The sequence below is a fragment of the Magnolia sinica genome, chromosome 8 (genome assembly GCF_029962835.1).
Source record: "Magnolia sinica isolate HGM2019 chromosome 8, MsV1, whole genome shotgun sequence".
NCBI classification, from domain to species: domain Eukaryota; kingdom Viridiplantae; phylum Streptophyta; class Magnoliopsida; order Magnoliales; family Magnoliaceae; genus Magnolia; species Magnolia sinica.
The window spans coordinates 55,169,386-55,186,462 of NC_080580.1; the positions used below are offsets into that span (position 1 = coordinate 55,169,386).

At 37.5% G+C, this 17,077-nt stretch overlaps 1 protein-coding gene across 4 annotated transcripts in view; it reads right to left on the reverse strand.

Annotated features, from left to right (window-relative positions):
- Nucleotides 1-17,077, reverse strand: part of LOC131253331 (anaphase-promoting complex subunit 1) — a 206,160-nt gene that overhangs the window by 151,870 nt on the left and 37,213 nt on the right. For all 4 annotated transcript variants that reach the window (XM_058254294.1, XM_058254292.1, XM_058254295.1 and 1 more), the window contains 4 exons: nt 14,997-15,472; nt 8,556-9,015; nt 7,963-8,301; nt 522-605 (listed from right to left, as the gene is read on the reverse strand). In XM_058254294.1, the coding sequence (XP_058110277.1) occupies nt 522-605; nt 7,963-8,301; nt 8,556-9,015; nt 14,997-15,472 (1,359 nt within the window). The remainder of the gene's footprint in view (nt 1-521; nt 606-7,962; nt 8,302-8,555; nt 9,016-14,996; nt 15,473-17,077) is intronic.

Genomic DNA, 17,077 nt, shown 5'->3' on the forward strand with positions numbered 1-17,077 from the left:
CTACTACAAGATGTTTTTCAACAAAAGAGGTTACTATTCACAGCAATTACAATACTCGGGTATTGCAATACTCAATCATTAAGATATATAGGTAATCCATATTCCCCCATTCAAAACGAATCGTTGGAGGTAATTCACCCAGAATAAGCTCAAGAGGACACAAGATAGGTTTTGTAATTAGAGATGGTAATGACTCGATATTTAAGTAAAGCAATTGATATACAATTATTCAAACTGGCAAATAAGATCAGGGGGTTACAAGTTCAAGGGAGCAAATTGTCTCATGGGTTCACAATGAACTCTCAGAATCATGCAAGCATTTCCATTTCATGCACATGGAAGGATGCTAGTACATGCTTTTTTTAATCCTTCAAGAAAAACAGATATTGATAACCGATCCAAGATTCTAATCAGAATCATCACTATGCCATGTGGAGATTCAACTGTGAAAACTCAATAATGTAAAGAAAACAGAAATGTAGAATAGAATAGCATTCAAGAAGGAAATAAAAACAATGCACCTGTTGGAGGTCCTGATCAGAGGTGCTAGGATTAACGGACGTTTGAACTGCCACAGGTCTTGCAGAGCACAAGAGACGCCTAACCTAATTTATAACACGCAAGCTATAATATATAGGGATATGCAATTGAAATTCAAGGAAATGATTCCAGGAAATAGGGAAGATACACCAATTGTTCTATGTATGTAAAAGCACAGAATGCATAATGTGACTGCCCATAAACAATAAAAACATTAAAATAATGAAGGGTTATCCAAACCTCGGAAAGATACTGGATGAAAAGGTGAATTGAAAAAGAAACAACAAATGCACAAGAAGAAACGAGTCAAATAACAACTACTTCAGACAATAATTAGGACAATAACAAACATTAATAGTGTTAAGCTTCCTCAATCAATTATTTAGATGACCTATACAAAAGAAAAAAAAAAAAGACATGTTTCATGAGTATACAAAGTGATATTCATTTCCTGAATTACTTTTTCTCACTAGTAAGCATGTTAGGTATTATTCAGCCATTTAACAGATCCTGATGTTAGAAAAACAATTTTGACAATCAATTTGATGCCTGAAACAATTGCTTAGTTCATTAGAGGTATACATGAATGAAAAGCAAGGGGAGAAAAGGATTGCTGAGAATTCAATGAAGTATGTTTGCTACCACCAAGAAAACAAAAGAAGTTTGTACCAAAAGAAAAATAAACAATCAATATGAATGCCAGACAAACATTCAGCATCATCAATGTAGTAAAACTGTATACTTTGAGAATTATCACAGGCTGAGTACAATCGCTAGGCTAAGAGCAATACATGAAGATGAAAAACCACATTAGAAAGGATTTATTACATGACAGTAGGAGACAATGTTTTTCTGCAAGTATCTTGGCTTCTAGAGAAATAAATAAAAAGGAGAGTGCACGGTTGGAAAAAAAAAAATATATTCATAACATAGGTCAATTCTGTTCACCATTTGGATCCATATGCACAGATAGCAGAGTTAGTTCGGCGCATTAGTCAATCTGTACTTATTTTCTGAAACGTGTGTTCCATGATTGCATACTTCATAGGGAATCTCTTTTGTTCTTTAACCATGTAACTTACATCTAGGAAGACTTTTTTACCTTTTTACCTTCCGTTGAATCATGCTTAGTTAACCTATGAGGAAAACGGAGGTAGCAAACTTCAGGTTCTTCATTGATAAATAAATTATTCCAATCGAAAAGAAGGTCAAAACCTAGAACCCCCAAAATAAGAAGCCAAATCTCACAACATCACCTAGTCATGTATTGTTGCAAACTCAAGAATCGACTCTCTTGACTCATTTCTTTTCCCACATCCATGGCCCCACATACCCACTACTACCCACCTGCTAATCTTCATTCCTTGCCCATTTAAGTCTCATATATAAATACCATTTACCTGTTAATGCCTCAGTTTTGTCAATGATGTGAGCTAGGGTGGCATCTTGAGTCAGTTGAGCCTACATAGGAAGATATTGAAGACCGAAGACTCAAAGACTCGAAGACTTGAAGCAACAAGACCTAAGACAACAGGTAAAGCATGAGGTGCATTCGTAAACCTAGCCCTAGACCATCGTAAGAACCAAAACAACCCTCCTCTAGATGAGCCATCCCATAGATAAACATTTGATCATCTAAACCAAGCCTTAGACACTTAATGAACATGATAAGTTAAATTTCTAAGAAATGTAAAGTTGTTGTAAAACATATGGCCCAAACAGCAGTTTTCGAGTGATTCTTGATTCCATCAACAGGCTGTCGAGTGGTTTCAAGCGATGCTTTGATCGATCGAAGCTCAGCACTCTATCAACCGAAGATGGCCAAAAACGTCCAGCAGCAAACTGTCTGAAAAGCAGGAATTTATTGATCCTATCGAAGGACCTTCGATCCCATCGAAGGCATCGCTCGATCGATCGAAGGTGTCGTTTTTCTGCTCATTTTTTTAAACCATTGGAACTTGATTCGCTAATAAAGGGCACTCGGACGTTGGGTATTTTGATGGGTTTTTGTGCCATTAGAGTTTAAGTGATTCCCTGCTCTTAATCCCACTCCTAAGCCTCTAAACCTATGAGGTTCAAGTCATCTTATTGAGATTTACCACTCTAATGAGGATTCCAACATCCATTATGAAGATGAACATGATCTCCACCTTGTTCTAGAGATTAGACACAAACCTATAAGCATATCATTGTCTAAATTCTATAAATCCTCTAGAACACCCATCTATGAGAATCCCTACTAGGAACCAACTATAATCTTTAGTTATAGGAGATTCAACCCAACTCACATCATCTTAGTCACCTCATTGGAGCATCGCATGCAAGGTGTTTGATCGTGGAGTTGAACCATCCGCTTCAAAGATCGTGAGAGCAAATAAGACGCCGATTCAAGCACGGGAGAGCATTGAAGAAGTATCTCAAGAAGGTGCATCAACAGGGCTCAATCCAACAAGTAAGGTTGTCAATTGTAGAGTCCATTCACACTCTTTCCTTGTGTAGGATTGAGTGTAGAGTTTGTAACCCAAGCTTAATAGGTTCTTGTGTGGGGTCGAATTCACCGAACACGCGTGCGTTGTTAGTCTCCATAGGGAGCATCCAATGAGAGTGTACGCAAGGCCTTGGATTAGGGCCGCTAGTAGTTGTTGATTAGCCGATAGAAAACCAAGTAAGTCTCTACGAGAGCCACCGACACGGGTGGAAATGTGTTCCTCTGACATGGGAGTGTATGTGTAGGTTAATGGTTAGCCTAGGAGAAACTATTATAAAGGTTAGAGGTGAACCTGATTTAAAACCTCCGATAGTGAAATACCGGTACACTCGAGGATAGTGCGTCCGCCAAGAGTAAAGTAGGCAAGCAGTTGAACCAATATATATGCTTGTGTTTGTAATTGTCATTTGAGCACACTTATATTCATGCTTATGAGTTTGATTGGTTGAATTATATGAATGCTTGAATGGGTTGAATGCTAGGCATCCAATTGATCACTCACACGCAATATCACTCTCTTATAAACTAGTTGCTTATAGTATTACATCATTTGTAGTCAATGTGATTGGACCCACTTTGGCTTCGAAGCCCAAGTGTAAATTGCATTATCAGTTTAAATTGGTAAATTGATTTAATTAGGTTATTTGTTTTTAATTGGTAATTTTTTAAGTGGTCCTATTCAACCCCCCCGAACTTAGTCATAATTGTAAGCTCTGCCAAGCTTCCTAATGCTAAGGTAAACAATACACGTAATTTCATTACCCATCAAGCAATTATGCAATTAGCTCATCCAACACTATCTGAAATTGTCTTTTGATATTGTTTTCATGTCCTGCTTCAGGTGCATACAAGAAAATATTATTAATTATTTCCTCACCATAAATTAATTAAACTATCATAAGTCTACTACCCATTCCCATGCAACCAGAGAATCAAATAAATCAAATGCAATCATATGGGGAGGAATTAAAGCCACGGTTCATTGGACCACACCATTGATTTTATCGGAACTAATGTCGAAGGGGGGGACAACCCAAAAGTTTGTCCTAATTGGAAGATCATATTCATCAAGCTTTTAGCCATTTTTCTAGGTTATTGTGCTATTCTTCAAGACTTCATCCCCAGATATCCCTAACCCATTCTCATTATCATCCTTCCCTTTTATGGGACAAAAGAGCCATCTCCAATTTACAATTTGATCACCTACAAGCATATTCAATTCCCCTCTTTTCAATAGTGTCCACCAACTCCCTTTTCTAACTAGGAGACAAAATTTTCCTCATCCAGACTTGTGCCTTCAACTGCACCAGTCCAATTGCCCACTCACACCAGAACCATGCGTCGGATCCTAGGAAGACCTTCAATCACTTTCCACCACAATGAATTTACAGATGGAAGCATGTTCCTTCCAAGGAGCACCTTGCATGCCCTTGCTCACTTTCTTCCACAACTAAGTCTAAAATCTGCCTTGCACTGTTTCAAGGGAACCCTAGCTTGATCAATATTTGAAATAGTGTTCATTCTCATGGTAGTGATGCAAAAGTTTGATGACTAGCCAACTATTTGAATTCAGCACTTTACTTTTAGCTGAGTTGTAGACTAGAAGAAATTCTTCAATGAAATTCTAGGGGATGTTAAAGGACACACATTTACACATTTAAGAATCAAAATATTGCAAAAAAACAACTATTTGTAAAAGGTGTCCATTGTATAGGGGCCTAAACCATGTGTTGTCCAAAAAACAGTAGTGCAGCTATAACCAAAATGAGTTCATATATGCATACATCGTACATGATGACACATTAGTGAAACAACTTGTTTGTTTCCAAAATAAATAGGTTTTTCTTCCATTTTCTTAATTTAAAACAATAATAATTATCTTTTGGAAAAACAAAAAACTTGTAGCTAATTGCTAGATCGGTCAACACTCATGGATATATAAAGTCTAAAATTGATGTGGACGATCAATGATCAATTGCCCGATCATGTGATCCATGTAATCCAATGGCCCGATCGTGGCGTCCCTCCGATCCAACAGTCTAGGTCACTCCATAAAGCAGTCCATGTGTATCTTCCCAGTGTGGAGACTTCCAGATATTCGCACAAGCACATGGGGTCTTCAGCACGATCACGGGTACTCGCCTAGCCACAGGGAAATCAGCGCGGCCCGCCTCCTTTGATACGTACGTAAGAGTGTATGTGACGTGATGTCCTCATCAACCACCATGATGTATTTATTAATTCACGCGCCCATTTATTTTTCTGGATCACTTTAGGGCATGAGCCCGAAAATGAGAAAGAAATAAACTCAAGTGGACCACATATCAGGCAGATTGCACTGTATCAGACCATTTTTTGTCCATTGATTTCAAGTAGGGCCCACCTGATAAGTGAACTGGCTCAATTTATAGGCTGGAAAGGACGTTAAGAGATGCATGTGAAGGTTCATATATGTTGTGTGTGTGACTATTTATCTATTCGAACTATTTGTACTTTTGAAGTCGATCATGTGGTTCCACCTTTGGATGCCCATCACTCGAAATATTACTTCCTATTATATCATCTGCTTTTGAATGAATTGGATGTGATTTCATACATTTATAAATGTTATGCATTATATTTTAATATAGTTGCCTTTGTTCAGACAAACAGCGCATAGCTTAGGACCCTATACAAAGGAAATCTATTATGTGCACTTTTTTTTGAGATGTTATGATTTAAAAGTGTGCATTAATGTCTTTTTTAATAATCCCTGAAGTTTCATTAAAAAATTCAACCATTTTCCTAATATTTTCCCATGTTTCCCAAAAAGTGCGATAAGTTATGTGATACAAACGATATATCCCATGCGATAACCAATACGTTTTTGTATCCCAAGGGCGCGATACATTGCGCAATACCGACATTTCGAACATTGGGACCAGTCGATAACCAGTTGTCTAAATATTTTTATCAGTGTACATGCATGCCAATTGCCAATCTCAATGCATGCATTGCCGACGGCTCCACATGCCAACGTCCCAGGGTAAGTGATATGATTGGGAGCAATTTTGTCAAAATCATTATCGTATCGCAAATCGTACTAGGGGTTGAATCATATCAGATTGCAAATCGTATAGTAAATCTTAAGATTTTTTATTATTTTCTTTTAAAACATATAAATAATATAAATAAATCAGAATTTTTTTAAACTCATCACTCTTCCTTTTGCCATCAATGTGCACCAAGTAATACCATGTCATGATAGTGTTAAAGGAATCTTATTCCTTTATTTTTTTCATCTTTCAAGAAATTTCCCCGAAAAAAATATACAAGGTCCTTTAATAATTTATGTTCTTGCAACCTTTTTAGAATGTAGAAACACGGTGGAAAAAGCAGCCTTTGATACTGTAGACCAATGAAAAAAGATATTTCGATTCAAAATATCTTTCCATAATAGATATAAGTCAGCATGACATCCATAATAATATTATAGGCAAGTCATACATCAATTTGGTGCTTCGACCAATTAAGTAAGATATCACAAAAAAAAAAAAAAAAAAAAGCTCATGATTTAACATTGAAGAGAATATATATCATTTAATCTCTTACAAAGAACAAATAAAATAATTTACCTTTCCTAAAGGATTCTTAAAGCCCCCAACAATTTAAAAACATAAAATGAAAGTCAAGTGAAACTTAAAATAAAAGAGAACAAGTATAATTTGAATAATAATCGGGATTTGAATCTTAAATCGTGGGATTCAAATCATATAATCGTAGGATTCATACAAAAAGTGATTCCAGGTTGGTATTCAAATTGTTTTGCTTAAGATTCAAGTAATATTGTATATCATAAATCGTAAATAATAGGATTTTGACAACACTGGTTGGGAGTATCAGCACGTGTATCTTTCCATGTCGCGTCCACAAACAAATAAATGCACGAACAAGACCATGCACACACGGAGATGCACAGGGCACGCGCGCACATTACTGTGTGTGGAAATGTGCCGGGCATGCAGACAGAATTCTGGGGAGGAAAATACAGAAAGGTCTACCTTTGTAATTGGGATCATTTTTTCTCCAAAGTAGGTTGTTTATCCACCACAGAATTCAAGATCAATTTATGCTTCTTTACTTGTAAATTAGAGGCAGGACAATGTAGAGTTAACAAAATTTGTGGGAGCAAGAGACAAATATTTAAGGAGAAATTCAGATGTGTTGAGTGGTGATGTCTATGACCAACTTATTTGAAGATAAGAAATAACAACTGACACTAATTTGCAGCTGTCAAAATTTCACTGATCTTGCTTCAATTTGGCCACAGTAACATACATATTGTGGTTACTAGGTGGAAGGAAACACAAGAAAAGGTGTTGTTCAGCATGAATTTGGCATCAAAACCATGGGCAGAAGGTCGCATTCCATGCTTACGAAACTATAATGACAACAGAATTGAGCTAATTGTTCTAGCAATGTACTGACATTATCTCTGGAATGAATTGCTGAGCAAAATGAATCCAGAAGCAAAATGGTATGCATGCAATAGCATCCCATGATCTCAAAAATATAGTGACTAAATGGTCAACATAAATCATTCAAAGAACAAATTGAAGGAAATTCCTTCAAAGTAAACAGTGTGTGCCATTTATACCCAGATACTTCAAATGAGGCAAGTATACGCATCATATCATGTTTAATAATTCAAGCTGCATCCAGTGGCATACCCATGCGTATCTGAGCTTCATACATATGTGCTAATCAGTTTATACGGAACAGGCTGTAGAAGTTAAATGTCCATAAAAGAACTTCAACCTTAACTCAGGCTTCAATAGTCATACCTTAACCATCATGCTTCAGAAATATGCACAATTAAGCATGCTTTGGGGGAAACAACCTGGTACCTACTAGGAATTACAGGATGTAGGCATTCTGGGAGGACAAAAACCAACCTCATTCAACCGCAGATCACGACCATAACGCAATTGTGTGCTCGCGTTGAACATATGCTCCATGCCATCGACCATAGAACCATCGATAGAATCAGCATCCTCAATTGTCACACCGTCCAATCCCGTCATATCAGAAGTTGATGAGGGGATAGAAACTGGATGCAAGTGTAGCATATATGGTGCAGAAACAGAAACTAAATTAACATTGGCTTCGGATACTGGCTCTTTGGATTTTCTTGCAGATCCTGAACATGTCATTGCCAAATCCTCTCGACCAACAAGAACGTATGCAGCCGCTGGCCAGTCGGTGGGCGGACACTCCCGGCATTTTTCTAATGCCTATCAATTGCATAAAAGGATACACATTTCTATGTAATTAGTCAATGGAACTAAGGATGAATTATAAGATAAATACTAATCTATCGCAAGAATAAGTACAAATATTATTATTTCAAAGAGCATGATAAATTTCAATGTTAATGCTTTTGAACACTCATTAGCTGCGTCCATATTGTACAGTGTTTACAAGAACCTATAAGATCTATACGCATGCCCTGCCATACACTGAAATGAATTAAGGGAAAAAGACTCACATGTCGCAGAGGAAGAGATACACCAGCGGGGAGTAAGTCCAGATGTTGGAGTCCAAATCTTTCACCAACCATTGCCAATACGGTGAGTTCCTCTGGAGTACGTGCAGATCCCTTGGCAATGTTATAATATACTCCTGTAGAAAGCCTTCCTCCAATTCTCTCTGATCCCAATAATAAGCTGTAGAAAGAGACTATTTTGCGGGCCCAACTCACCACAGAACCTCTACCTTTACGAATCAGCAGCGGAAGGTCATCAATATTAGCAACATTGCAGCCATGTTGCAAACAGTTTCCAAGCCATCTAAATAAGCATGGTGGAGTTCTCGCAACAAACGACGAAGGACAGATCCCAAATTTCTGCAAGAGGTAGGGGAAATCACGAAGATAATGATCCATGTAGCTTGCCTCGCCCAAAGAAACAGCAATATTAGACAATAGAATAACAAGAAGTTGCAAGTCCCTGTAAGCATAAATGGGCATCTATGTCATAATATAACAAATTGCGACAGGTGGAAAGAAATTATAAGCAGATGAAGAAGTTATTGCAAAAAATTTGCATTCTTGGAAATTAAAACCAATATGTAGCTCATAAAACAATTAGGTGCAATGACATCAACAAAAATGACAACAGAAGCAATTAAAATAAAATTTTACACTTACCTCATGTAACAAAGTTTCAGCACTTCAGTATAAGGAAGCAGGGCTAGAAGCAAACATTGAAACCTCTCTAGGCACCTCTCCCATATCAACCAAATCTAGAATATCTGATAAATCACCAACAATTCTATACCTGATGCTGAAATTGGAACTCCTGAGTCCTGCCCATCGCCAAAGAGGACTTATTCCTAAGTACAGTAAGTTCCATGCATTTGGATGCATTTTTATTGCGCCCCATCCATTGAAGAGAATTACTACAATCCTTCCAGAAATTCAGGCGAAGTAAATTTCTTTAATATCTCACTCTTAGGATGACCGATTTATCCACAATGACCAAGTATAGGTACTATACAATGCTCTGGCTGAGATATTGTACTCTACAGTCAGGCTTTCAGCTTATACAAGAGAGGCCCAAGGTTAAGTTTGATATGGGTGGCACAGCATGCATGGACCACGCAGCCAGAATTCGCCAGATCTGAAGATCCTAGCTATAAATATATGGACTTTTAGTGGCTGAATGGGAACAACTGCTGTATCTTCTTTCTTAATCATTTCTTCATGTGCCACCTATTGAAAGATATAGAATTTTTCCATTTGGGAAATTTTTAGTAATGGACCATTCATGAGGGGGCCATCCCAACAATGATTCAAATCACTGAACAATGGGTTGCACATGTACAAACTGAAAACCCGAAATGGTGCAGTATAATCACTGGGGCAGAGCATTCTATAATCAACTTCACCAATTAATGATCGTTAGTACTCGATGTCTCAACATGCTTCCCCTGAGAATTGAGCTCTTGCATTCCCGACCAAAGTTTGAAGTACTGACCAAAACTAGTACGTATCATCATATACATGGGGTGACTTGCCCCCTTAAAAGCCCCCAACCCCCCTTTGTATACATTGGGCAACTTGCCCTGTATTGTCCCTGTATGACTCGCCTCAGTTGACGCAGTATGGACTGAGCCACCCCCCATACAACTCACCTAGCAAGTGACAACGTGGGGTCCTCCATGATGTGTGTCTAAAACCCATACTAATTAGATGCCCCACCGCCATATTTGGCCTTGAGCCCAAAACTCGAGCCAAACTAAACTCAGGTGGGCCACAGCACAGGGAACAATGAGGGATGATGCCTGTAGCCATGATCAAGAACCAAGCAGTTCCAGAGTATCAATATTGTTACATGTATCGATGACCAGGGATACAGAAACATGTATCACTATCGCCATTATTATTGACGAAACATGGAAAAATACCGCTAACTGAAGGAAACATGGAAAAAAAAAAAAAAGTGGAATATTTTAGTGGAACTTCAAGAGATGTTAAAAGACATTAACATCATTAGGAAAACATTGAAAAAACAACCATAAATAATAAGCTTCAATTTAATAGGGGCCCAAACCATGTATGTCATAAAAAAACCAATGGAATAGTAAGGAAAATGAATTCATATTATTCAAATATCATACAAATCAAGTAATGAAACACAAGCAAAATGAGTTACTATCATTCAAATACCACACATAAATTACATCCATCCATCCATGCACACATGCATACACACGTACATTACATCCATCCACGCATGCATGCGTACATACAGCCATCCATCAAGCATCCATCCATACATACATTCATCATACATCAATCCATACACTAAAAAACAATTATGAAATGACACTATTACTTTTTTAAAAATAAATAAAATTTTTATCACTCATTAACATTTATCCACAAATACAAAAAATAATAATAATAAATATTTCATGAAACAATATATCTTTCAAATAAAACAGATTTTTTATTTCATTTTCATAATTTTAAATAAGTCAAAATTTTTGAAAATTTGAAAAGTTTGGTTGAATCAATAGATCGGCCAAGTCTCATCAACATATTTTGCTCCTCAATCACAAATTGTAGGGGATAAAATGGAGGAAAATAGGATTTCCCCATTTTTTGCCCCAAGTGTTGAAATTTTCAACTGAAATAGATGTCAATGCGAGCGTGCATAAACATGGATTCGAGTTGAAATTCATGCTAAGAGCTTAAGTAAAAAATGATATTTCAGAAAATTTTCTCACCTTCAAAGTTCAGGCCCACTTCTACTCTCGAGTGTCGAATCTCCCCCAAATCTAAGCTTGGAATCAAAAATTGAAAATGATTGGTCGCAATCCACCTTAGATAGTTTCTCAAAAAAAAAAAAAAAAAACTCTCTCAAAAGCATGCATTTTCCATTTTTGTTCTTCATTTTTCTCTATTTATGCACCTTTTATAGCGTGTATCCCTGTGTCAGCATTAATATCGCCAATATCGCCAACAAATCTAAGTATTTATGGTGCGATAGCGGGTGATAATATCGTGGTGCCGGCATATCAGCGACCCACAATATTATCCTCAATACAACAAAATTTTGTGTTTTTTAAGTGTTTCTATAACACCAGGTAGCGATACTGATAATATCAACGATATTATCAATAATATTGCCAATATTTTGAACAAACATACTAGTGGCAATATCGATATCGCTGATAACCGGAAATGCAGGGAAACATGGGAAAAACAATGAAATTTTCAACGAAACTTCAGGAGATGTTAAAATGTACATATTTGCATATTTAGAAATAAAAAATAATTGCAAAAAGAATGCACATAAAACAAGTTTCCATTTAATGGGGCCTTAAAAGCATGTGTTGTGGTAAGAAATCAGTCCAACCATCCCATCCGACCTATTTAACCATCCAAACATCCATCGATATTGCAAAATATCAACAATACATGATATTTCACTAAGAAATAATCAACAATTGGAAAGGAAACGAAAGATTGTGGTCTCAATATCGCGCATGTTGCGATATCGATAATATCGAGATATTATCAATGACAAATTGAACACTACATACAACCATGTGCCCATGAAAAAAAAATTGAAATAAAAAATTTTCTAATAAACAAAATTTTGATGATATTAGTACATTGGCAATATCATTGAAATATCGTTGATACACTTATGATACAAGCATTACTTAGAATTTACATAGTTAAAAATCTTAGCAATATATTGGCAATATTGATGCATTGGCAATACAAGCGACACGCCGACACCTAGAATTTACATAGTTGAAAATACTGGCGATTACATTAGCGATATTGATACATTGGCGATATTTAGCGATACATTGCTAATACCTGAAATCTCTGATACTACCAGCGTTATTGGTATCACTCCCAATGTTAGCACTATCGCTGAGCTGGAAATAAAGATAATATCGAAGATATTTCGATAATATCGGAGATAATTCGAACACTACCTACAACAATTACAATTGTCACACTTTAACCACAACCATGTGTCGTGGATTCCTCACAAACGAGAAACATCATTCGTATCAAAGTAATTCGCTTCAAGAGCCAAGGCCCATGATTTCTTCTAGTTGATACAAAGGTACACATATCCAATGGTCGAATTTGACACGGATCAATCTGAATGATAGTTGCACGAAGCATGAAGTGGAGGGACAACAAATTCAGATGTGGGAGCAGGGAAGCGTCTCTTTTAAAATGTAAACGAGCATAGATAGGTAGTAAGCGGAAGCAACAGTGAGATTCCGAAGTGTGAGCCAAAGTGGAGCGACACCTAGTTAGAAGGATCCTACAACCACAATCCAAACATGTGTCTATGTTAAGTGGTATCTACCCATTCTTCATTGCAAAAATATTGACAAAAGGAGAATATTTGTGAGCTCCATACAATTATTTCCCATCCAAATCACAATTGTCCTTATTCATCCATGGTTGTCCTTGCTAAAACGGATACATTGTGAATACCAAAAATCATGCTTGAAAAGGTTTTTTAAAAAATACGATAAAGTTCCAAAATAACTTTTTTTAAAATGGCAAAGCTCTATATCATTGATCATCAATGCCAAAAAAAATAAATGATCATGTGGACTTTCAATCCATGAATATTCAAAAGAATGAATTCTTGAAAGCTTTGTGATACATGATAATAAACAATTGACAGAGGGTGATTCAAAGCTTGACAATTGTATCAGCCTCTTCTTAGGAGATCGTTAAATTTGATTAGGTGCGTTGGTCATCTCGACAACAATAAGAGCACTGAGCACATGGACTGAAGAATCATAACAAAATGGAAGATGCGGCGAAGTCTAGAAGTCAATCGAGAGCAAGAAAAGACGCCACACTCAACAATCTATCTTTAAAGGCTAACAAGTCATCTCTTCAAGAAGAAGCAAAAGCGGACACCCAGAACATAAAAATAACAAATAAGCAGAAGCATTTTGACCTTGGCACCATCTCACGCAAGTGATACCAATAAAACACAGCCTCCATCATCAACTCTTATAGAGGCCTGCCGAGGAGCGAGATAAAGGTGGATCATGACAAGAAATCACTGTGGTTTTGATCTATCCCACTATAGATGGACTATTTCTAAAGTTCATTTCAGATTAGTTAGACAGTTGTTGTATCTCTTCTTAATCATCTATCTGTTGGCGACAAATAAAAGGTTAAGATTGGTCCTACAAATAAGGGTTTTAGGGAATAGTCTACCCATGGTGGAACATAGCATAATAATGTTTTGGATCACCCAACCCTAGGCCCCACTAGTCAGAATTGAAAACCCTGGCCATATCAATTTGTAGCAGTTGATAAGTGCCAGTTTCAGTGGTGACATTAAGGTATACTGAAACCGATCTTCAGTCCTTGTTCCCCACACTCGCTGCCTTTTGTAAGGTTATAGACACCAAAGAGAAGCAAGGAAACCTACTACGAACTTATTATAGCTGACATACGAAACTGTCAAGATGGCAATTAATTCATGAACCAAACACAATTAATTGAATATCATCAAGATTCTCAACAAAATAATGAAAATTCTCGAATGAGGAAGTAGCGAGAACTAGGTATAATGACTGTTATGCTTAATCCACAATATGTGGGTAGAAGTTCACCCTATGTAACAAGGACACTGCATTGTTTTCAAATTGGTGCTGCAATGACAAGAACAAGCCTATTCAAAATTCCTCGATACGGTTCATATGAAACATTAATTTTTCATAGAAATGAGGGTTTCAAATATGATTGGAGAAATGGATTCGTAAAAGACAACATCAAATGGTTGGGACAAGGATATGGTGGGCGATGGTGATAATGGAGGTGATAAATTAGTATGGAAGTATTTCAAAATTCCCAAACGAGTCTGAAAATAAACTTAGCTGAGTTTTTAGATGAGCAGCACTGCACAAAGGTGTGATTTACTGGTCTGTTTTTTTTTTTGTTTTTTTTTTGCCTCATGCATCTACCCACATCAAGGTTCAGTTGGCTTGTTGACGGCCATGTTCTACATATTGCAGATTTAGTTTGCATCACATGATTCACATCTAATACTAGGCAATTTATCTTCCAACTATTTAGGGTCCAATACAGCAAGCGGTATATTGGCCATCTTTGGCAGTTTAGAAAACGAACAAGGAGAATGAATGAAAGACCATATAACCTCAATCAAAATACAAACAAAAGTCTATCGAACAATCTGGAGATATAAAGACAGCAATAGCTGTACTTCGAAAAGATAAACAAAAGCCACAAGAAGCCTGCTACGGTAAGGGTCCAGGACATGGCTAAAATGAACATATAATAATACTTAGAGAAAACTGCCACAGAAACTATGCTGAATATTGATAGAATTGACTGCAGTAACAATTATGACTAGACATAGTGAATTAGGTCCTACTGATGGGAAAAAGAGCAGGAACGTACTGTTTCCGTAGATTATCTAGCTTCAGAGTTTCATACAGTGCATGCAAAGAGTCCAATGTCTGATAGTAGAATGACTTCCCTCGACTTTGTTTATCGAGATTGCATGCACCAGAGGAAGCAGATTCTGTAGGGTCGAGCGCAGTTGCAAAAGAAATCCCAGTGATAGAGGTGCGCTTGCAGTAATTCAAGTGGAATTTGCTGTTAACTAGAAACTCCCATGATGTACTGGGCATGATATTTGAAGGTTCTTGAGGACTGAACCTGTTACTACACAATTGCATTACAATACTACTAAAAGAATTCCATTCTGAATCAACACAAGAATCAGCATTAGACAAATAGGTGGAACCACTATCACCCCAAAGAAGAGTAACAAAATGATTGTAAAAATATGGATGCAGCCCTTCGGCCATTGCTGTAATGCAGTCGTTTGTCAGTGAAGAAGATGGGCTTCTTCGTAATGCACATCTAAACACCTGCACAGAAAAAAAAACAAAACCGGAATTCGTCAATGCCATAACTATTATCACAAGAGAAAAGGTACTTGGAATTGAAATTTCAGCAATCAAATACTGATAGAAAAAACATTACATATTAGAAACTCCGATATAGTGCCAATAGTGTTGTCAAGGTGGAAAAGAACTGACAGAGCTTTAGTCGGTTGATAAGGCAAAGATAAATTCCATCCAGGCCGGCAAGGATAAGGAATGGGGTGGTGCTCAATGTTGTGGGTGCCACTACGAGTAAAGTAATCATCTCGGATTCGAAGGTGTGGAAGGAGGATTGCTGGAGTGTGATTGACTCGATTTTTTTGTTTTTAAGAGAGGTGGTGTCGGGCTTTAGATGGGTTTTGTGTGATCATCTATCCCCATCCGCCCCTACCATCTTCCATCCATATCTCTCATCTTCTATCATCATTATTGCTTTGAATTTCTCAGCTTTTGCAGTTATTCACCCCCCTACAGCCAGTTTCCAGAATGTAGACCTGTAGGAGGGCTGAAACTTCGGTGGAGCACTACGCATCGACCTTACGTGGGATCGTCGTCAAACTTGGAGGGATTGAAGGTCTCCCCTGGCCGACCAAGGCCTAGGTGTCACTTTGAGGATGTGGGCTTCCATCACACGTGCCGCCAGCCCACCCGCGCACGTGCGTTAACCCCGGGGCACCGTCTGCACGCGGGAGCTATTTCTGGGTCAGGTTTTTCTCCTGTTTTCTTCTTTTCATCCTTAATTTTATAGACCCTAACCCTAGACTGCCCTAAATCCTCAATTTCTATCTCTTTTCTCACCCTAGGGTTCCTTGATTTGAAATTGGTGAATTGCTTGGATTAGGGATTAATTATCATGCATGTGTGGATGATTTCTATTTCCCTTTGAGTATTGTTCGGCTCATAATTTCTATTGATTCAGCCTTAATGTGTGTAGGCCTAGACCCACATAGATTCCCCTTAATTGAATATTTGGACTTTTGTGTGGGATGTGGAATTTGTGTAATTGTTTATGAACTATGTGATCTTAAATCTGAAATCTTGCACATCATATCTGAATTTCATGTCCTGCATCAAATTAGGAAAGTTTCTATATATAAATCAAATAAATAAATAAATAAAATCTTATATTTTGACAACTATATTGCTGAATTTTTGTTTTCACCTTATACTAAACATGGAACAACTGCTAAAGTCACTAAACAAGTTGTCTCAGCAGATCGCGTTTTTGGATAAGCGCTTGGAAATGGACCAATGCTTTGAACAACTTGATGTGCGCATTACCCGACTAAAGACCATCGCCAGGACAAACCCCACCATTGGGGTAAATGTCCAATCTCAGGCAGGTGGCCTGGAGGATAGACCAATGAATGGAGTTGGTCAAGGAATCAATTATGGGCGTGCACCCGTGCACCCACCCCATGAGGGACATCAAGACCACTATTTTGAGGGGTACAACATGTGCGTCCTTGTAGCTGGAGAGAGTGCACCAGAGGCTAGTGTAGAGTTACCCACTGAGGTCATTCCAATAATGGATGAGTTACGTGATGTCTTTCCTAATGATTTACCGGATGAGTCTCCCCCTAGGAGGGA